The sequence below is a fragment of the Pristis pectinata genome, chromosome 8 (assembly GCF_009764475.1).
Source record: "Pristis pectinata isolate sPriPec2 chromosome 8, sPriPec2.1.pri, whole genome shotgun sequence".
Classification (NCBI taxonomy): domain Eukaryota; kingdom Metazoa; phylum Chordata; class Chondrichthyes; order Rhinopristiformes; family Pristidae; genus Pristis; species Pristis pectinata.
This window is the reverse complement of record NC_067412.1, coordinates 41345952-41369260: the sequence shown is the minus strand read 5'-3', so window position 1 is coordinate 41369260 and position 23309 is coordinate 41345952. Positions and strand designations below refer to the sequence as shown.

At 45.9% G+C, this 23309-nt stretch overlaps 1 protein-coding gene across 8 annotated transcripts in view; it reads right to left on the bottom strand.

The window, feature by feature from the left end:
• Window positions 1-13228: 13228 nt before the first annotated feature.
• Window positions 13229-23309, bottom strand: part of LOC127573725 (protein ELFN1-like) — a 318230-nt gene continuing 308149 nt past the window's right edge. For all 8 annotated transcript variants that reach the window (XM_052022188.1, XM_052022194.1, XM_052022190.1 and 5 more), the window contains one exon: window positions 13229-16354. In XM_052022188.1, the coding sequence (XP_051878148.1) occupies window positions 13774-16140 (2367 nt within the window). In that variant the 5' untranslated portion in view covers window positions 16141-16354 and the 3' untranslated portion in view covers window positions 13229-13773. The remainder of the gene's footprint in view (window positions 16355-23309) is intronic.

Genomic DNA, 23309 nt, shown 5'->3' with positions numbered 1-23309 from the left:
AAGCAATCATGGATGCATTCTGTGAAGTCCTCTTCAAGACTGCCTTGACCAACTTGATTCGTCCCATCTATGTGCAAGTTAAAGCTCCATGACAACTGCCATTCCATTCTTACATGCATCAAATATTTCTTGGTTTATTGCCCGTGCCACTGTAATGTTATTATTCGGTGGCCTGTAGACAACTCCCACCAATGATTTTTTTCCTTTACTATTCCTTTTCTCCACCCAGATGGATTCAACATTCTGCTCCTTGGATCTTATATCATCTCTCACTATTGTTCTGATCTCATTCTTAATTAAGAGCGCTACCCCACCTCCCTTACCTTCCTGCCTATCCTTCTGTATTACCTGATACCCTTGGATATTTATCTCCATCCTGCAGCCACATTTCTGTAATGGCAACTAAATCATACTCCTCTGTATTGACCTTGTTTTGAATACTACGGGCATTCAGATAAAATGCCCTTACACTCATTGTCCTTTTAGAATCCAGTAACCTTTGTGCTCTTTGCCTTTGACTTTTCTGTACTCCACTCTCACTTTTCTCTTTTTTAACGTTTGCTCTTGGTCTCTGCTTTGTTTCCCTCTGTCTTTCTGCATGGATTCCCATCCCCCTTCCATATTAGTTTAAACCCTCCCCAAAAGCACTAACAAACAATTCCCCCAAGGACATTGATCCCAGCACTGCCCAGGTGTAGACCATCCTGTTTGTACTGGTTCAACCTCCCCCAGAACAGGTTCCATTGCCCCAGGAATCTAAAACCCTCCCTCCTGCACCACTGCTCAAGCCACATATTCATCCTAATGATGCTGCTATTCCTACTCTGACTAGCACGTGGTACAGGTAGTAATCCTGAGATTATTACCTTTGAGGTCCTACTTTTTAATCTATCTCCGAGATCCCTACATTCAACTTGTAGGACCTCATCCTGCTTTTTCCCTATATCATTGGTACCTACATGCACCACGACAACTGGCTGTTCACCGTCCCCTTCCAGAATGCCCTGCAGCTACTCTGACACATCCCTGACCCTTACACCTGGGAGGTAACACATCAACCGGGAGTCCTGTTTGCAGCCACAGAAGCTCCTGTCTATTCCCCTTACCATGAAATCCTCTACCACTATAGCTCTGCCACTTTTCCTGTGCAGCAGAGCTACTCACAGTGCCATGATCCTGGCTACTGCTGCCTTCCCCTGATGAGCCACCTCCCCCAACAGTATCCAAAGCAGTATATTTGTGTTGGAGGGAGATGACTGCAGGGGACTCCTGCGCTACCTTCCTGCTACTGCTCTGCCTGTTGGTCACCCACTCCCTCTCCCCTAGGCCTTTAAACTGCAGTGTGACCAACTCACGAAACATGCTCTCCACAACATCCTCAGCATCATGGATGCTCCAAAATGAATCCATGCGCAGCTCCAGTGCCATCATGCAGTCTGTCAGGAGCTTCAGCTGGACCCACTTCCTGCACACATAGTCATCAGGGACACTGGCAGCCTCCCCGAGTTCCCACATTGCGCAGGAGGAGCATGACATGGGTCTGAGCTCACCTGCCATGACTAAAAAGCTCTGAGGGAAAATAAAGAGATGGAAAAAATGAAGAAGAACCTGCCCTCACCTTACCTTAGTGTTGCTCACCCTTCTCACTGAAGCCTGGTATTCACTCTCAAAATGGCTGCTCCAAAATGGCCACTTCACTTGACCCTAACTTTTTATTAGCTGTTGATAATTAGCTAATTAGCCAATCACCTATTAACGAACAATGAGCTGACTTACCTCTTAAATTCCTGCAAACTCACAAGCAAACAAGGAGATTCACTTCTTTTCAAATCTTCTGTTCTCGCTCCAAGTCGTCAACTCCTTAGCATCCACCTCTTCTCGCCAAAGCCTCAGCTCCCCACTTTAACACTGGCCCACTTACACAACGGCTGCTCCAAAAATGGCCACTCTGCTTGACCCTAACTTCTTTTTAATTGGCTGCTGTTAACTAGCCAAAGAGCCAATCAACTATTAACAACTTGCAACTATGCCTCTTTTAGACTCCTGCAAGGTGAAACTCCCAAGCACAAGCACAGAGACTCACCTCTTTTCAAATCTCCTGCTCCAAATCTCCTTTCAAGTCCCAACTCCTGCAAGGTGAAACTCAAGTTCTCTGGGTGAAAATATTTCTTCTCATCCCAGTCCTGAATGGCTGAGCCTTTATTGTGAGGCAGTGACCCTGATGTAGACACCCGAGCCAGGGAAATGTAATCCCTGCAGTGACCCTGTCAAATCCTGTATAAAGTTTGAATGTTTCAATGAGATCCACTCTCATTCCTCTAACTCAAGAGACTATAGTCTGCTTATTCTCTCTGTAAAGGACAATTCCCCCAATCCGGGAGTCTCTGTGGTGAAGTTTGGTTGCATTTCCAGTTGTGTTGGAGACTCAGTCACTATTTCTGGAGTGGAACCAATGAACCTTGTGTGCATTATGTCAGTAAGAGCAATAGAGTACACAGATTCAGTCCGTTTTGCTGCTTGAAGCTGCTCAGTTAGCCAATAACTAAGAAATGAGGCATTTCTATCAGGCACAAGTTTCTGGGAGGTGAATCCACAGAATGGGCTGGAACTTAGCTGGTTAAAATTCACAGGATGACTTCTTCATTGGAGACACAAGAAACTGCAAATGTTGGAATCTGGAGCAACAAACAACCAGCTGGAGGAACTCAGTGAGTGGAGCAGCATCTGAAGGAACTGTCGGTGTTTTGGGTCGAAACCCTGCAGGGTTAAGGGTTGATAGTTCCTTTCCTCCCATAGATGCTGCCAGACCTGCTGAGTTCCTCCAGCAGATTGTTTGTTGATCCTGACATCCTCCTTGGTGTCCCTCATGGATCTGTTGTTTTCAATTTGTCCAGATCTGGATGGGCAATTAAACAACCTGCCCAGAGCCAATGACGTCCTCCCTTTTGGGATTGATGATGTAATTGGGTCAATTTATGCAGAATTCCACGAAGGATTTGGATTGGCTGAAGCTGCTGGGATGTGATGATGTCACCCTGATGTCATCGGGTCCTGTCCACAGTGAGAACTGATCTGGGCACGGGGTTGTGGTGGGGTGGGCAGTTTCAAATGCCTCCTTCCTCATTGGTCAGGCGTGGATTACCAGGTGAAGGATGAGATGTCACTTCCTTTCACGCTGCCCTGGGAGAAACGCTGGACCCCGTCTCCCCAGCTCAGTGTCCTCGCCCTTCCTCCATATGTCTTCCCAATGTGCCTCACCCACTCCCGTGCACATGTGTTGATGCTTGACAAGGCCAACTTAACCTGAAACCTCATACTGTACAGCAGGAAACCACAGAGGTAGGAACAGGCAATGATCCACTCCTTTGCCCTCTAAGTGTATTTATTTTTCAATGAAGTATTTCTGATCTTATATGTTTTGGCACATTTCCGGTAGTCATTCTAGCAGTGAATTAGCAACTTTCATTTCACAGCAAAGTCATGGATCCAATTCACAGTGAACAACTCCACTTCCAAATAGCCCACTTCAGGCTTTGGAGATCTGAGTCCAAGCATGGCATAAATATTTGAGGTGGAGAAAAAGAACAGGCTCGTGAAGAGTGTTCAGGGGAACGAGACTAATGGGGAGACTCTTTCAAAATTCTGATGTAGGCACAAGGCGGGAAGGGGGGACTGACCTCCTCTTGTGCTGTAGGGTTTGTGTGTCTGAGTAACCAGCTGCCCACCAGGACCAGTCTTGCAGAGGGGCTGAGTGTGACATTATGCCACCCTTTCAATGTTCTGTCTGCGTAATGTGGGCCAGACTGTGTCAGTAATTTAGTGACACCACAATCAAAGGTCAAAAGATCTTGCAGAGCTGCAATGTCACACTGCCTCTGCTCTGCTGACAACCAGCCCAAAGTGAGGGATTCAGGATCTCCCACTCTACTCATTGTCTTCAGCCAGGCCTTTGGAAATCTCTCCTTAAACATTTCCACTTCTATCCTTTCCTCTTAAACACCTACACCTTCAAGAACTGTGTCCCTAATCCTGGTGTCCCTCCTTTGTCTGATTACACATGTGTGAAGCATCTGGGGACAGCTTACATAAATGCAACCTTTTGTTGCTGAGTTAGTGACCTACCCTTAGGAATATCATAACTGAGATTACTTCCCTCTGTCCTCTGCTTTGATGAAGATATGCTTCAGATTTTTTGAATCTACATTTGTGAAAGGTTTATTCTGTAAGAAAAACTTCTCATTCCCAGAAACTACACTCAATGCCATTTAACGTCAAGGATTTAGATTCTCATGACCTTTTCTCACCTGGAGACACAGATAGACATGATTATAATTGAGCTGCTTTCTCTAGATGAATGTTGTCAGCTTCTGCCTCAGTGGATGGGACTGAGAGAGAAAGTTGTTGTTGCAAGTTCCATACAACCTGGGCCACCAGTCCCAGTGCATACTGAGGGAATGTGGCAGTCAGAGGTTCTGACATCAGCTGTGCGTGAAAGATCTCACAGAATTATTTTGAAGAGTAGCTATGGAGCTTTCCCTTTCTCTTACCAATACTAGCACCTTTGAAATAGATTATCTGATCATTATCACATCAGTAGGACCTAACAGGATGGTTTCCTTTATTCAATCAATAACATGGATTCTATTGGCTGGAAAGCACTTTGGGAATCCTTGGGTTGTGATAGGTTCTATAGAAATGCAAGTGTTCTCTTTCCTCAGTAAGTGGCTGTGGACTACACTGCCATTTCTCTCATAGTCCCCACCGTCCACTCTCCTTGCAAGCTCCTTGTCTCAAACATTCTCTTGTTGTAAGTGACTGGAGACAACCTGGTTACTTGCATCAGTGTGGATTCTGCATTGCCCTCTCCCCTGCCCCAGCCACCAGGTGGAACACAGGGTGGGTGACTCTCAAGAGAGGTTCAAAGGCAGCTGAGAAGCCTACTGCCTGTCCAATGTGAAGCCGACAGTTGATTAGCTCTCCCAGCTTATTGCTTGACAATGTCAGACAAGGAGGAACTATTTTTGTTATCTCTGCATGATCCCTGCTCCCTTGTCTCATTTTCCTCCGGGCTTGCTGAGTTTGCACTGGTTGGAGCATCTTTAGCTCCCTCCCATTCTGCACAGCTGTAAAAGAGCACACCATCTGGCAGCTATACACCAGAGCAGAACCTACTGCAGCCGCGATGACAAATGCTTTTTTAAGTAGAGGATGAAATGGTAATTGTTACTATTGTCGATGACAAGCCTTGGGGAAAATAAAGCCCCATTACAATTATTTCATCATTGTACTGCACTCAGAGGAACTCTTTGTTAACCTGCTGTGACACTTGTGTTGTGCTCCATTTATTTTATTGTTGTTGGAATGTTTGAAACCAGCATGGGGCGAGCCCATGTTGCCTCTTCTTTAAAACCAGTGAGAGTCACTCTATTCAAGAATTTTTAAGGAATGTTGTTATCTCTTCATAACTATATTCAAATCAAAATGGGTTGCACCAAGTTCCTACTCCAGCTCATTCTTTGCTTGTACCTTAGCACTGTTGAATTGTTTTTCCGATTTGCAGCCGACAGGACTTTAAAATACAGATCAACATTATTACGTCTCGGTTTATCCTGTGGCTTTAAGGAGAGGCCATTTTAGCTAGCTAGGCCTCAGACTCTGGAATTCCCTTCCTAAACCTTTCATCATCCCTACTTCTCTCCCCCTTCTCATATACACCCTATATAATTACTACTGTGACCAAACTGTTCATTCATCTGTCTTATTATCCATATGGCACGGCGTGAAGCCTTATGTTTAGGCTACCATGCAAATACATATTGCCCCTGTTGTTTCCGTCCTGTTTCTAACCAAAAAGTTTTGTTCTTCCAACTAAGATTCATAACTCTTGGGGTACAAATTATCCAACCGTCACTTGGTTTAGCCCACACCAATAACCAATTCCCCATTCCTTCATTAAAAAGCATTAAAAACCTAAGTATTGAGATCAACTTTACATCAAAGACAACCTCAGCATCCCAGCCAATCATATAAAACCCTAAAATCCCTAATGGCAGATCCACGATGTTACTGACTGTTAGAGTCAGTGTTGAACTGGCAATGGAAGTGCTGCACTTGCCTTCGCACATTCAGGTGTTGCACAAGAAATCAAGACGAGTTTCTTCTCTCCATCAGCACCCATTGAACACCTTCGGAAACATGTGAATGGATGTTGAGTGAGGATTGAGTTTGTGTGAGATGTTATCCTTCACCAATGCCCCCAAGGACCCACAATCCTTATCACAGTGGTGGCTGGAATGAGGTAGCAGAAGATGTTTGTGAATGTAGAAATGCTTTGAAAAATAACAACGTTTTCCATATTAGTAAATAGTTAAGCAACAGGATGGAGTAGAAAATTGTCCTCAGTCACCAATACTAAATGCACATCAGTGGAATCAAATTTGGGAAATGGAGTGAATTTCTACTCCAGTTTGTTCTACAACTATAAGAGATGCACCTTATCCCAAGGTATTGCCCACCATTGAGGGATGAACAAACAAACAGAACGAATTACATGTGGTCTGTTGGAAGGAGATGCTCTTATATACTAGACTGCTACTTCCAGTTCAGAATGCGCAGTGGTCAGAGATCAGCTCATTGCTGCAGGTGGTGTGATTATGACAGGCCGGATCCTTTGAGAAACTTGTATAATGGAACCCCTCAAACTCTTTTTGGTCCAGCCATTTTGTTAGTCACCTGTCACAGCATGTGGCTCTATGTGGCTTGTTGTTTTCCTGATAGTTTTACTATGTTAAAGGTGCTATATAATTACAAATAAAAGCAGGAAACCTTAACTCAGTTTCTCTTTCCACAGATGCTGCCTGACCTGCTGACTATTTCTACATTTTCTGTTGAAATTTCAAGTTTACAGAATCTGCAGTGTTTTAGAGTCACAGAGTCACACAGCATATAAACAGGCCCTATGGCCCACCAAGTCTGTGCCGACTGTCAAGCACTCATTTACATTGATCCTACATTAATCTGATTTTATCCTCTCCATATTCTCATCAACTCCCCCCAGATTCTACTCTCACCTACACACTAGGAGCAATTTACAATGGCCAATTAACGTATTGACCTGTCTCTGTGATGTGGGAGGAAACCAGAGCACCTGGAAGAAATCCACACAATCACAGGGAGAGCGTGAAAACTCCATACATAAAGTACCTGAGGTCAAGATTGAACCTGGGTCATTGGAGCTGTGAGGCAGCAGTTCTACTCACTGCACTACTGTGCCATCTTCAGGTTCCAACAGCTCATAGTTCCAGCATTGTTTGTTTTTCTGTCTCCTGTTTTTATTTATTCCCTTCTATTCACATCTCCTCCAGGCAGATCATCTGCATTTACAAACCTTCACCACCCTCTCTCAGCCATCACCACCAGCACCACGTGTCATCCAACTTCTCTTGGTCTTTGCTCTCTCACAGACATTCCCCTTGTTCTCTCCACCCTTCCCCTTTTCTGCAACTTAAACTTTCTCACTTTTCCATTTCTGATGAAATGTCATTGACCTGACATCTTAATTCTGTTTTTCTCTCCATAGATGCTGCCTGATCTGCTGAGTGCTTCCAACATTTTCTGTTATTATTTCAAATTTCTAGCGTCAGTGTTTTAAAAAAATATTTCTATATAATGACAAGTTGTGGGTATTCTTACAGCGAGGAAGGAAGAAATGATGGCAAACCAAAATTCTAAAAGAGGTAAAGATTAATTTTGGATGTTGTGCAGGAGCGTGGGGACCCAGTATGGTGTGGCACCCACATAGTTATAGCAGGGGTAGGTCTTTCATCCCCTCATGTCCAAACCATTATTTAATGCATTTCACTGTGTGTTTCGATGTACATGTGACTAATAAAGATATCTTATCTTATGTAGTATGATCAGGGCTGATGTTTTAGCTTGGCACCACTTCCTGGACCAACCCCTTATCTCTTGATTCCCTTGGAAAATATGTGGTTACTGATTGCAAAAGGGATTGTGCCATGATTCTCATTTCTTTTAATTTATAGCAAAGCGAAAGGGGGAGAGGGATGGTGAGGAACCCAGACAGGGTGGAATACTGAAGAAGAAAAAATGGATGGATTTCACCTTTGGATACTTGCAAACACATGGTTATGGAGAAGAATAAAGGATGCATCATGCAAACCATATTCTGCATTCTGTTTCAACAAACAATCTGCTGGAAGAACTCAGCGGGTCAAGCAGCATCTGTGGGAGGAAAGGAATTGTCAATGTTTCCTTTCCTCCCACAGATGCTGCCTGACCTGCTGAGTTCTTCCAGCAGACTGTGTGTTGCCCCAGATTCCAGCATCTGCAGTCTCCTGTGTCTCCATTCTGCTATCTGTTTTCCTTTTTATACCTTGATGTACTTATATGTGGAATGATCTGCCTGGATGGCATGCAAACAAAAGCTTTTCATTGTTTGTTGATGCATGTGACAATAATAAATCAATTCCAATTCTGATTTGAAACACCAAGGCATAGAAGGCTATGGACCAAGTGAGAGGCATAGGTAAGGTGGATGGTAATAGTCTTTTCCCCATAGTAAGGGAGTCCAAAACTAGGGGACATAGATATAGGGTGAGATGGGAAAGATTCAAAAGGGACCTGAGAGGCAACTTTTTCACGCAGATGGTTGTGAGTGTATGGAACAAGCTGCCAGAGGAAGTGGTTGAGGCAGGTACAATAGTATCATTAAAAAGCATTTGGACATGGAGAGGCGGGACTTGGGGGGATGTGGGCCGAATGCAGGAAATTGGGACTAGCTGGGTAGACAATGTGGTTGTCATGAACTGGTTGGGCTGAAGGGCCTGTATCTGTGCTGTATTGCTCTTTGACTCTCAGTACTGGTAAAAGGGATTAGCATAGATGGATAGTTGATAGCTGGCATGTACATGGTGGGCTGAAGGGCTGTTTCTGTGCTGTGTGACCCTGAGTCTATGACTTGGAATTGTCAAAACATCATGCCATCTAAGGAAAACAAAGACTCCTCCAGTTTTGTTTTCTGGCTGAGTTTGTGTCCGTGCTGCCAAGGTTATATGATTTCATCATTTCCGTATAACCCACAGACCTTACCCATGTAAGTAGACATAAAAATAAGTACAACTTAGGAAAGAGATCCTTCTGCCACAAATGTCCAAATGTGGGTATTAAGCATTAAAGATATATAACACGGGTTCCTGGAATTCCTTTGCTAGTGAAGTTCCCATGGCAATGCGATCCAATTGATTTGGTTCAGAGGACTGCTGGCAAGGCCAGCATTTATTGCCCATCCCTAATTGCCCTTGAGCTGAGTGCCTTGCCAGGCTATTTCAAGGGCAGTTATGGGTTTGGAGATTGGCTCTGACTGGGTGAGGGGAGGCAGTTTCTTCTTCATGACAGTCCAGAGGTTTTATGGTCTGCACTACTGATTTACTATTAAATTTGATTTATGAGTTAATTGAATTTAAATTCCTCAGCCGCTGTGTTTGGTTTCAAAGCTGTCTCTGGAATTCTAGTCCAGTAACATAACCACAATGTCACTTTAGCCTAAACCGTGTTTTGTATATACTCAGTACTCAGCTGGAATGGATTCAGCATTGTGTAATTTTAATTAGGTGTTCTTTATCTCCATAACATTTAGAAGTTTAAACAAATGAGTCACAAGTACGTGTATAATAAACATCCTGCTTTTTCTGAATCACCTGTTTGGTTGGTTTGAACATAAGAATTAGAAGCAGGAGTAGGTCATTTGGCCCCTTGTGACTGCTCCGTGATTCAATAAGAAAATGGCTGATATTTTACCTCAGCACCACTTTCCTGCACCAACTCCTTACGGCTAATACTCTCCATCAACAACAGAGGCTCCGCAGCCCTCTATGGTAGAGAATTCAGAAGATTCATCACCTTCTGGGTGAAGGAGTTTCTTCCCATCTCTGTTGTGAAAGCCCAGCCCTTATTTTGAAACTGTGACTCCTGGTTCTGGATACCTCAGCCAAGGGAAATATCCTCCCCCCATCAATCGAGTCAACCCTGGAAGAATTTTTTATGCTTCAGTGAGAGAACCTCTCATTCTTATAGGCCCCGTCTGATTACTCTCTCCCACCATCCTAGGAATCAATCTGATAAACCTTCACTGCACCCCCTCTGTCACATGGATATTATACTTGATGCAGGAAAACCAGACCTGTACACTATATTCCAAGTGTGGTCTCACCATGGCCCACCAAAATTACAAAAAAGACATCTTTAATTTTGTACTGAAATCCCCTTGCAATAAAGGCCAACAATCTATTTGCCTTCTTAATTGCTCACTCTATCTTCATGTCAGCATTCAGTGATTCATGTACAAGGACACCTAGGTCCCCTTGAACACCAACTTTTCATCTCTCACCATTTAAATGATACTTTGCCTTTGGAGAGTCTCAGATGAGGGGACAGTTACAGTTAAAGGCGGCTGGTCATTTAAAACTGAGCTGTGTAGGAATTATCTTGCAGAAGTAATGAATCTCTGGAATTCTCAAACCCAGAGAGTTGTGGAGGTTAGATCACTTGAGGTATTTAAAGAGGAGGTAGACCATTTTTGAAAGAATGGGGAATTGAAGATGATGGGGAACTGACACAGTAGAAGATTTAAGGCCTGGGGCAGATCAGCCATGATCATATTGAATGGTGGGGCAGGCTCGAGGGGCCGAGTGGCCTGCTCCTATTTTCTTTTGTTCTTTCATATATTTCCATGTTTTATTCCATTGCCTATATGCCTGTTCACTTAACCTCCACAACATTGCTGCTAATTTATTTTGCCCAATCTATATGTAATCCAAATCCTCCAGGATTCTTATATTACCATTGTGACATGTGCCTCTGTTTTCCTGGTTTATATTATACCCTGCATCACCACCATTTGGGGCCAATGGACAACTCTCACTACTCTTTCATGCCCCTTGTTCCTTCTTAACTCCACCCGAGCTGATACTACTTCTTGACTTTCTGATCAATGATCCCTGTTCTCCATCACCTTTTCCAATCTTTTTTTATTACTGGAGCCACCCTTCCTCCTTTTCCATTTTAGAAAATTTGTATCCTGGAATATTTAATTCCCCACCTTGGTCACTTTGCCACCATATCTCTGTAATTGTAATTAGATTGTATCATTCAGTTTTATTTGTGTCTTTAGTTCTCCAATTTTGCTACGTGTTGTATGCATTCACATGGCCTTTCGTTTTGACTTTTTAACCATTTGTCCCTGTTCTGACTCTAATTGGAGACATTCTATAATGTTTGAATGCACTGTCTCTATCCGGATATCAACACCCATTTCATTACCCTGCACTATTGCCTTGTCCCTTCTCTTTAGCTTTATATATTTCCTCCCATCAGGACCTACCCACATATCATCTCCTCTTGTATTCCTTTTTTCCCTTCCCATTCCAGGTTCCTTTCTCAGGAGATGTCCTTAACATTGGCAATGAGTTGCAGGGTTACAAGGAAATTAAGAAGGTAATGGGACTGATAAGATTGCTCTGTGGGGAGCTGGCATGGTCCTGATGGGTCAACCGGCTTCTTTCTCCATCCTAGTTAGCACCTATATGTTCTAACTCTACCATCCCTGTTGGTTCTACATTCCTTTCCATTCTCCTAACGCATCCACCCTCCAGTCTCTGCTCTCATTCACACATCTGGAGAACTGCATACCCTTTGGATAAGCACAAGGGTTGAGACTCCCCAAACATTACCTTCTTGATCCCATATCTTCATATGTAGTCATACCTCTTGACTGACCAAGTAATTCTGAAAAACTTAATCCAAAGGGTTGATTGCTTCCTGGAACATAGTGTCCTGGTAACATTACCCCTCTCTGGCACGTCCAAGTCTCAGACTCTAACTCATCAACTCCAAGCCTAAGTCCCTTGAGCCGCAAACACTTATTACAGATGTTTTCATCAGCTCCCACATACAGCAGCTGCAAGACATCACCTGACCTGCCATGAAAATCTTAATTTATTTTACATAATTAATCTGATTTATTTATTTCATCTTCAAGTATACAGCTGCACTGTGGTTGTAACCTCACTGAAGTCCCCTCACTCACCAAAGTCAACACTTTGTGTACTCACTGACTTTGTACTCAGTGAGCACTGCCCGATGTAGGACAGATAGCAGCACCCACTGATTTATATTCTCTGTCAGGAAGGTGCTTGAGAGAAGAATGGAGAGCATGTTTATAGATGTCTTCAGACTACCTACGATATGTAACTGAGCAGACAGTCGTGTGTGTGTGGGGCGGGGCGCAGGTGAAGAGCGCAGGGAAAATCAAAGTGGTGGGTGAGGGAGCGGGAAATAGACCTCAGGCTGTTACTCTCACGTTCCCAAAGTGGGCTCATCTGAAACCTTCACTGGCTGGAATTGGGTAGGGAGTGATCACCAGGCCTCATCCGGTGAGCATACTTCAACGTCTGCCAAACAAAACTTCAATACACAGGAGTGGAAGATGCTACAGAGAGTGGTGGACTCAGCCAGCTCTCCCCACTATCGAGAACACCTACAAGAGGCGATGTCACAGGAAGGCAACATCCGTCATCCGGGACCCCACTATTCCGGCCTTGCCCTCTTCTCAATGCTGCCATCGGCAAGAGATACAGGAACCTTAGGACTCACACGCCAAGGTTCAACAACAGCTTCTTCCCCACTGCCGTCGGGTTTGTGAACCGACCTGAGAAACCCTAACACTACCTCAGACTATTTTCTTTTCCTCTCTCTCAATCTTGCACTGGTGTTGTTATGTTTATTTTGTTGTTCATTTTTGTGGATGTGTAAGTTATGTATAATTTATGTTAATTTAAGTTTATGTTATGTTTGTAATGTACTGTGCTGCTGCTGCAACAAGCTCATTTTCATAGCATTTATCCCCTGTGTATGTATGCCTATGACAATAAACTTGAACTAGACATCCCCGGAGAAGTGATGTCGAAATATGAGTACTTTATAAATGTTTCTTTTTCTTGTTTTCTCTCACATTTTCTGTTTCTTTCTCTATCTCTACACCTCTCCATTAGTATTTTCTTTGATCCTGTGTCCCTGTTGGCAGTGCAGACTTTCCTCTCACTGAGAGAGCCGGTGACTTGGACCAGCGGGAGCGCGACAGAAGAAACCATTCAGTTCATCTCTTTTGCCAGTCCAGTTTTATCCAATGCTTTCCGTCAGTGCTCAGACATTCATTGGAAATCAAACAAACTGCTCTGTAAAACCCGCGATTAAAACCTGATACAAACAGGCGGAAAAAACCCAGAAACATCATTGCAAATATAGAAATTTATCTGTACAGAACTGCAGGGAGGAGGGGGGTTTACTGGTAAATATTACTGTACAATGCAGGGTGTGAGCAGTGTGTGAGCTACAATTACACAGTACAGTCCAGTCACAGTGTGCACTGTACAACGAACAATGCCCCATGTACACCACAGTGAGTCACAGTCACAGGATAGAGTCATGCGATAAATAATATCTGATATTCCAAGGCTTCTGGGTGTCCTTATCTCCATCCATTTATCTTCATAAATATATAGTATATTCTCATAAATATAGATAGACATTGTCTATATATATGTATGAGTGTGTGCACATATAATATATATTTGTAAAGAATTCATTTACACATTTTTAGAGATCAATTTCAACAATATTTTCTTTCCAAGAATAAAAACAGACACTTTGAACTTTTCCACTGTTGTGCCCAATGTAGTCCCGGCAAATTAGGGATCAGGATTTATGTTGGCTGGAAACCCCTTTCCAGTAATCTAGAATATCATGCAAATCCTCATCCGTTGCGAACTGGACTTTCTTTCTCAGCGCGTATCCGGCCGCCAGGTATTCCTCCTGCCTGCGCCACTTCTCGTGAGGTTTGTAGCGCTCCCACACACCCTTGGAGGGTTTGCTGGAGTACTCGGGGCTGGAGGCGTAGCTGACGCTGTGGTATTGGGGGGAGAACTGAGTGTAGGCCAGGTTCCTGCGGGAGCGAGATCGGGGCGGCGCTTCGATGACACAAGGGCTCGGACTCCTGGCTTGCTTTCTCTCTCCGGGATGCAAGCCGGCGTAGAGGTGCGAGTGGTCACTGTAGGTTTGCATCTGGCCCGCTTCTGCTCTCCCAATTCGGCACGGAGTCGCGCTCAGGACGGCACTACGTGCCGGAGAGGTCCTTTCAATGTACTTGCTTTCCGGCTTGTACCTGGGGCAAGCGTAGATGTCGGAGCGCACCGACCGGGGGCTGCGCACCGAGCAGTTGGACGCGTTGCTGGGACACCTGGGCGCAGCATCCATGCTGCTGTGCCTCTTCAGCGGGTGGTAACTCTCCCGGTACACCGGCGACAGGAAGCCCGATTTGCCCAGGCTTTGCTCGGCCATCAGGAAGCCTTGTGACTCCACGGAAGGTCCGGAGCCGGGTCCACGGAACGAGCTGCTCTCGGTCTGCAGAGCGTCGATGCAGTTGTTGATGATGAGGTTGACCTGGTCCACCTCCTTGGCTATGGTGGAGATCTCGGCCGCCGAGTCGTGGCTCTCCGCGAACATGCTCTCCAGGATGTCCCGGTGGTACGGGTGCTCTCCCGTCCTCACATCCATGTAGCTACCCCGGCTGGTGTTGGGACTGTCCAGTGCCTCCTGCACATCATACTCGTCCAACGCCCCCGACGAGGGCAGGAAGGGTAACCTGGAGGACATGATATCTGAAGGGGGTGGGGGTTTCTGCGCCATCTGGGTAATAGTGATTGTCTCCAGCTCCGGGGCGTATTTAAGCTCAATGATGGTCTTCTTGGCGTCTCCTGGTCTCTTGTCCTTCACCCGCTCCTCCTTCTTCTTACGCAGGCAGTAGTAGATCACACTCAGGAGGATGGCCGCTCCAAACAGGCAGCCCAAGATGGTCATGATGTAGTGAGTGGTGCTGGAAGCGGCCGGCAGTGGTTTGCCTCTGATCCTGGCTCTGGTCGAGAAGCTAATGCACGTCTGGTTGTAACGCAGGGAGTTGCGCACGGAAGCCACGCAGTAGGTGTAGTTGGTGTTGGGGGTTAACTCTTCCACTTTGATCTCCTCTTCTTCGGTGTCGAGGCTCTTCACGTCTTTGGACGCGCTGTTGTTGTACTGGACCAGAAGGTTGGGGGTGGCGGCGGAGGACGGGCTGCGGACCAGCAGGGTGACCGTGGTGTACGACACCTCCTTCAGCTTCAGCTCCGGTGTCACGTCCACCGTGATGACCGGGGTCTGGAAGGAGATCAGTGGCGTGGACTCCTCGCCCGATGGGCAGTCCTCAGCCTCGCACGGGCTCTCGGAGGCGGCGGTGGTCGTGGGTTTCTGCGTGAACAGAAACCTGGGGTCCATGGAGTGCAACTCCTCGTTGCACATGAGGACCAGGGAGCTCAAGGCGTCCCGGGAGCCAGCCTGACCTTGCCCCAGCAACGGGTAGCCGGCAAGCTCGCCCGGAGAAGTGCACTGAGTGCGGTCATAGTTCCTGGTGGTGTTGTTGAACTGCACCAGCCATTTGAGGAAGCCCAGCAGTTGGCAGGAACAGTAGAACGGGTTTCCGTAGAGCTCGCAAGTCGAGAGTTTGCTGAGTCCCAGGAACGTGGAACTCTCCAGCGTCTGCAGCCGGTTCATGGACAGGTCGATGTTCATCACGTTCGGGCACTCCCAGAAGGAATTGGGACTCACCACCTCTATGAGGTTGGCCTGGAGGTACAGGTACTCCAGCCTGCCGAGTCCCCGCAGGATCCCCTCGGTGATGTTCCGAAGCTTGTTGAAGCCCAGTTGCAGGACGCGCAGGTTGTACTGGGCAGAAAAGGCTCCATCCTCGATGTAGGAGATCTGGTTTTTGGTCAGGTTGAGTTCGGTCAGGTTGCCGAACCTGTTGAGGGAGGAGTATTGGACGCTTCTAATCTTGTTCTCGTTCAGACGGAGGTCGACGATGGTGCTGTTGATGTGCTGAGGGATGGATTCGTAAGGGGGTTGGTTCTGGCTGCAGATTGCCAGCCAGACAAATCCTTTCTCTCCTTCAATGAGCCAGCAGTCACCGGAAACACCAACAGCATTCATCAGCGAGGCGAGGCAGACCCAGAGACCAAAGCTGTGTAGAGCCATCCCCTTATGCTCCAAGGGATTGGGGGCAAAGACTTTCTGAGAGCACCAACTGCTAAACAAGTGCCGCTGAAGTGTTCTGTGGACCTGCAGAGAGAAGCGCTCTCGAACCTTTAGCTGTGGGACTGAAGTGCCGTTATTTCCCAATCCATTCTCCAGCTTCTCGTTCTTGCTGTGTATATCCAGGACATCTCTTCAGATAACCTCATCCGCTTTTCTGGAAAACAAAACACCGAGAGGCATTAAGTGAAGATAATTGGGCAACTTTTTCACTTGGGTCGCTTTGCTGGTTAAGAATTCTCTCCAAGCAAGGGACTGTACTCAGGCGGTTTGCAGCCCATTTTGGAACCACATTTACCGACCCAATTTACGCTGACCCAACCCGATTCTGTAACACAAATCCCAACCACAGCCTCTCTCCCTAACCATAGTCCCCCTTCCTATAAACCCCAAACCCTTCCTTACCCTAACCCCTCTAATCATTACCCCAAGCCCCCTAACCTTAACCCTAACCTCTTTCCCCACCTTCCCTCTCCCCAATCTTAACCTCCTTTTGCATCCCTAATTTTCTTTCTAACCATAACCACAGTCCTCATACCCCGTTTCTAACCACTGATGCAATCTTCTCCTGCTCCCAACTCCCATCCCAACCCCAACCCTTCTTCCTAACCTCAACTTCATTCCCTAATCTTAAACCTCTTTCTATCCCTAACATCCCAAGCCTTTTCCCAACCCTAATTCCTTTTATAGCCCTAATCGCCCAACCTTCTCCCTAACCCTAAATCCATTTCCAACCCTGAAACCCAACACCATGAGCCGTTTCTGGAATTTTACTATGTATCTGACTTTTGGAAACAGGAAACATGTTTTCTGATGATGTTTGAGGAGATAATACAAGGAAGAACAGTTTCTGCTCTCAGGAGGGTCAGTAACTAGAGGTCACCAAGTGTACGATAGCAGAATGAAGAAAGTGAACAGAACGGTGAAGGGAAGTTGGGGAGAAATTTCCCAGCACGGAACACATGGCCCAAAAGTGGAAGCAGATTCAATCATAACTTTCAATAGACAATTAGATTCAAATTAAGACTAAATCAGTGCAGAGTACAGTGGGATTAGATGGATGGTTCTTCCAAAGAGGTAGTATGTGACTTCCCTTTGTGCCTTATGTATGGTAACGTAAGCCTCTCTTTCTCTCTCTCTTGGATGCTATCAGGCACTGTCTAATATTCCTTTGCCTTTGGGATGAGTTTTGAATCCAGTGGCAGAGAGAATGATGATGCTGCTTCACCGAAGGGCCTGTGAGGTTTAAACCTTGTAAATTGTTGTTCGTTACAAGGTGTGAAATTGCTCCCATTATTTACCTGTCATGAAATGCCCAGCCCTCTGTTCATTACTGAGTCACCTCTGATGGAATTCTGCCTTTCATCCTTGCAGAGCATTGAATGCACATACTACATCCTCGAGGGCTGCAGGTGAAATCAGGTTGAGACAGTGTGAAAGGAGGTTACTCGGATAAAAAAGTTATTTAAGTATTGCTCACTTGTTCTTGTGATATTCCTGTTGTGTGTGAGCATGTGTGGAAATGAGTGTGTGAGAGTGTTTGAACATGTGAGTGAGTGTGTTTGTGTGTGTGTAACTATGAGTTTCTGTAGGTGTCAGTATCCTTATGTGTGAACATGTGTATCTATGTATGAGTGTGTGTAGATATCTTTGTGTGCGTGTGAGCTTGTGTGTGTGTGTATGTTTGTATGTGGCTGTGAGCATGTGTGAGTGTATGTGTGTGTGTGCATGTGTGAGTGTATGTGTGACTGTGTACACATATACTTGTGTGTGTAGGAGAAAGAGAGCAAAACGCATGGTCAGCACTCATCCCTGCCCTCCTATATGCTTCTGAAACCTGGACTATGTACATCAGGCATCTCATGGACTAGGGAGACAGCACAACGTCCTCCAGGTTCACTGGGAAGCCAAGGGAACTGATGCTGACGTTTCCTCTCAGTGAGATGCTAGATACACTTAGTTGGCTACCTTTACCTGCCATGTTGCTTACATGCCCAACATTAGGCTCTCAAAATAGACATTTTATATTTTGAACTCTGTCACAAGAAGAGATTACCAGGTGGTTAGAGGAAATGATTGAAGGATGGCACAATGCCTCCTTGAGGAAATGGGACATCCCCACCATTACCTCAAAGGAGCATTTGGGATGGTATTGAGAACCTCCAGCCCTTGCATCAGGCGGTAGGAGGACTGAACCGCCTCACAAACTACCAACAGGACTATCAGCCACCACCTATCCCAGTGTGGAAAAGTCAGTGGTCTCACATTGGTCTCATCAGTCATCAGACCCTCAAACCTGGAGTGGAAGCAAGTCATCCTCGATCCTGAGGGAGTGTGTGAGTGTTTTCGAGTGTGTCAGTGTCTGTGTGTGTGAGTGTGAGTGTGTGTTTAAGTGTGTTTGTGTGAGTCTGTGTGAGTGAGAATGTGAGTGTATGTATGCGTGTGCGTGTGCGCGCGTGAGCGTGTGTGTGTGTGTGTGTGTGTGTGTGTGTGTGTGTGTGTGTGTGTGTGTGTTGCCATCCAACATGACGAGTGATTTCTCAGGGTCCTGGGGGCCAGGTGGCATTTCTGGATCTGTAACTCCGCATGTTATTTTCACAGCAGTGGAAGTGGGGAAGAGAGGGAGCCTGAGCAAATAAACAGCCTTAAACCACACACCTGCTCCAGCGTTATCACATTAACTTTCCATCACTCACCATGGTCGTGTGCTTCTACCTGCATGACTCTAAGTTCTGGGATTCACTCCCTAATCTCTCTCTTAAAAACCGACCTCCTTGACCACCTTTTTTGGATGATTTTCCCTGCAGCAGCTGTGAGGATGATAGAACTGTTATGCTGCCGGTGAGGTGGGCACCCTTCAGTACTGAGTTCCTGCTGGACTCTACGGCTTGGTCTTGGTTTTGTTTGTCTGATAACACAAAATGCGTGTGAAATGTTTTGAGATATTTTGCCATCTCATAGTTGCTATAGAAATGCAGAGTTTTGTTGTTGAAATGTATCTTGTCCCGTGGGCTCTCTCTTCTCCTTGCACCCTCATTAAGACATTGTATTTAAGCCTTGTATCTGAGGAACCCCTTTCCTTGAACAATATACATGCGCTAAATCGCAGTCAGTGCTAGTTAGCCACCTGATTTACCCTGCCTGTATTTCTTTCTCTTTTCAGCTCCTTTCAGCCCCTGCCTTGGCCCATTGGCATAGCAATTGCTTGTCTAATTAGTTATGCTCTGCCTGTGTGGTGGGACCGAAACTAGGTGCCGTCAAAATAATGCTGTCACGAATAAGTGAAAGAGATAATTCAGGATGAGACGGCAACAGCTGAGCTGAAGTGGCAACAATGTTACTGAGGTGGAAATAGGCAGTCTTGGAAAATTACCCAGATGTTGACTTCATTAGGATGGAGCAGAACTCCAAATGATGGTTAATAATTGAGCTTTGTTGCAGGATTTCAATTAATTCAATCTGCTCCTTTTTAAAAATGTCTGTTCAATGAAATCGGCTTGTCACAAGAATGCATGAAAGAACTTCATGTAGAAGGAATCCGAACTACAGTCAGTAAATGTTTCCCATCTTAGTTGGCAAGGGTATCTGTGCCTAAAGCCCACTTAAGTGTGTTGACAGGTGCCTATGTGCCTGCCCACGTGTTTGTGTGTGTGTGTGTGTGTTAATGTCCATGAAGCAGAGCCTGATCTCCAGTCATCTTGGTCTCCCTTGACTCTGGATAAGACCTCACTCTGTGAAGCCTGTCTTGTAACGGCCACCTCATGTTGGTATTGCTATGGTTTATTATTGTCACATGTACTGAGATACAGTGAAAAACTTTTGTTTTGCTCACAGTCCAGACAGATCATGCCATACATAAGTACATCAAGGTAGTGAAAATAAGACAGAATGCAGAATATAGTGTTGCAGTTACAGAGAAAGTGCAGTGCAGGTAGACAAATAAAGCGCAAGGGCCATGGCAATGTAGATTGGGAGATCAAGAGTTCAAAAGTTCATCTTTTAGTGTATGAAAGGCTCTTTCAAGAGTTTGATAACAGTGGGATAGAAGCTGTCCTTGCGTCTGGTGGTTCATGTTCTCAGGCTTTTGTATTGTCTGCTGAATGGGAGAGGAGAGAACAGAGAATGACTGTGGTGGGAGGGGTCCTTGATTATGTTGGCTGCTTTCCCAAGGTAGCAGGAAGTGTAGACAGAGTCAATGGAGGGAGGCTGGTTTGTGTGATGCACTGGCTTGCGTTCCCAACTCTCTGCAATTTTTTGAGGTCTTAGGCAGAGCAGTTGCCATACCAAGCTGTGATGCATACGGATAGGATGCTCTCTGTGGTGCATCTGTAAAAAATTGATGAGGGTCATTGGGGACATGCCGCTTGTTAAAAGAAGTTGGGGATCTCATGATCCTCATGAACAATCCCAACAGTGACAGACCTGAACACGGCTTAGCTAATGTGGTTTGGGAACACCAGTGCTCTCACTGCCCTGAATGAGGCATGACAGGCAGGTGATTGACAGGTGGAAGGGGAAGTGGTGCGTTTTGTTGTCAAGAATGCCCCAGCCAGAGTGAACTTCTCATTACTCTCTCACTCACTCCAAAGTGCCACAGCAATCAGTCCATAACCCCAACACTGGAAACTGTGGATGAGGCTCATGAAGACCTTGAGGAAATCCTGGCCCAGAGGAAGACAATCTGATCCATCTGGGAGTCTTCAATACCAGGGTCAAAGAAGATGGAATCCTCTGGCAGGGTGTGATTGGCAGGGAGGTAACTCCAGTGGAGTCCTCTCTTTGGAGTGTGATCTTGTCATAGCCTGTATCACCAGGGAGACAAGTACAAGTCCTCATGGCAACACCCTGGTACCTATAATACTACATCATCATCCAAATAAGTGACCGCAAGAATGTTCCTCATCACTCATGCCATGACAGCTACTGATGACTGCTGGACTGACCTTCGGCTAACCTGTCTGTTACCTCCATCAGCCTCATCGCAAAGCAAATGTGGTCACAGAAATCACCAACCAACAGGAGCCACAGTGCCCATGGGGTCTGGACTACCCTGAAGTCCTCCATCGTGAGCACCTGTGGAGACTCCTGGCTTCTCCACCAGAAAACATCAGGACTGGTTTGATGAGAATGACCAGGAGATCCAGGAGAAACTAAACCGGAACCACAAGGTGTTTTTGGAATGGAGGCTCCACTAGGCCTCTTGGGGAAAGAAATCGACACCACCCAACAAGATGGAACACTTCAAAAATTAACACAATCCCAGTTCTGTCCTTGGTATCAGCATCCCTGACACCATCTTGCAGCAACCTACCAGGTCCAGCCTTCCACCACTCCTCTCCAACAAAAAGACCAAAGGCCAGGTACCAGCTGAGGAGCAACAAGGCCTTGAGGAGCAGACGATATTACCACTGTTGTGAAATGTGGCAGTGAGGAGCTTCAGTTATAAATCCACATCCTGTCTTCCACATCTGGCTAGATGAGGAAATGCTAGAGGACATGGTGATGCTGTGATTGTGATCATCTTCGAGATATCTGACTGTGGTAACTACAGAGGGGTCTGCCACAGGGAAAGTCATCGCCAGAGTCCACCTTAACCACCTGCTCCTGCGGGATGAAACTCCCCGAACCCCAGTGTGGGTTCCATGCATCCAGAGGCATAGTGGACCTGATCTTCACTGGGTGACAACTCCAGGAGAGTGAAAGAGGCAGTACCTGCCACTACCTCACTAAACCCTTTGACTATGTCCATTGAGATGCACCAGAATCCCCTTTCCAAATCTGGCTGGCCTGAGGAATTTCAACTCCATCCACACCCAATCTCAACAGGTGTACAACAGATGAGACCTGAGTACAGATGGATGTCCCACAGATCTGATCTGAGTACAGACGGGTGTCCCACAGATGGATCTGAGTACAGACAGGTGTCGCACAGATCGGATCTGAGTACAGACAGGTGTCCCACAGATGGATCTGAGTACAGACAGTTGTCCCACAGATGGGATCTGAGTACAGATAGGTGTCCCACAAGGCTTCTTCATTGCCTATGCAATTTCTCAAACTTTCTCACCACACTGCTGCTGCTCAGCTCCAAAAAGTTTTGCACAAGGGCAGAGATGATATGCAGGATAAATGGGAATCTGTTCAAGCTATCACATGTCCACTCCAGAGCTGAGGTCACTCCAGCCTCAGTCATCAAGCTGCTGGGGTATGTGCGTGTTTGGATGTGGAGCTCCAAGCTATTGTCAATGTTCACTGAAGCACATGAAAAAATGGGTCTTACACTTCACATCCACATAACAAAGATCCTCTACCAACCTGGCCCCCCACTATGTCACTACATCTCCATGTTGAGACCTTGGAAAACATGGACTATAATCCCAAGCAAACTCATCATCGAACTCCGAGACCTGGGACTCAACACCTCCCTCTGTAACTGGAAACATTGACTTTCTGACCAACAGACCGCGATCAATGAGAATAGGCAGCAACACCTCCAGCATGATTATTCTCAACACTGATGCCTCACAAGGCTGCATCCTCAGCCCTCTACTCTACTCCCTATATACTCATGACTGCATGGCCAGATTCTGCTCTAACTCCATCAACAAGTTTGCAGATGATAACACTGCAGTAGGCCGTATCTCAAACAGCGATGACTCGGAGTACAGGAAGGAGATAGCTTAGTGACATGGTGTTATGACAACAACCTTTCCCTCAATGTCAGTAAAACAAAAGAGCTGGTCGTTGACTTCAGGAAAGTGGGCAGTGTACATGCACCTGTCTACATTAATGGTGTTGAGTTGAGAGGGTTGAGAGCTTCAAGTTCCTAGGAGTGAACATCACCAATAGCCTGTCCTGGTCCAACCACATAGATGCCATGGGCAAGAAAGCTCACCAGCGCCTCTACTTCCTCAGGAGGCTAAAGAAATTTGGCATGTTCCCTTTGACACTCACCAATTTTTATTGATGCACCATAGAAAGCATCCTATCTGGATGCACCATGGCTTGGTATGGCAACTCCTTTGATCCAGGACCGCAAGGAACTGCAGGGAGTTGTGAACACAGCCCAGCACATCACGGAAACCAGCTTCCCCTCCATGAGCTCTGTCTAT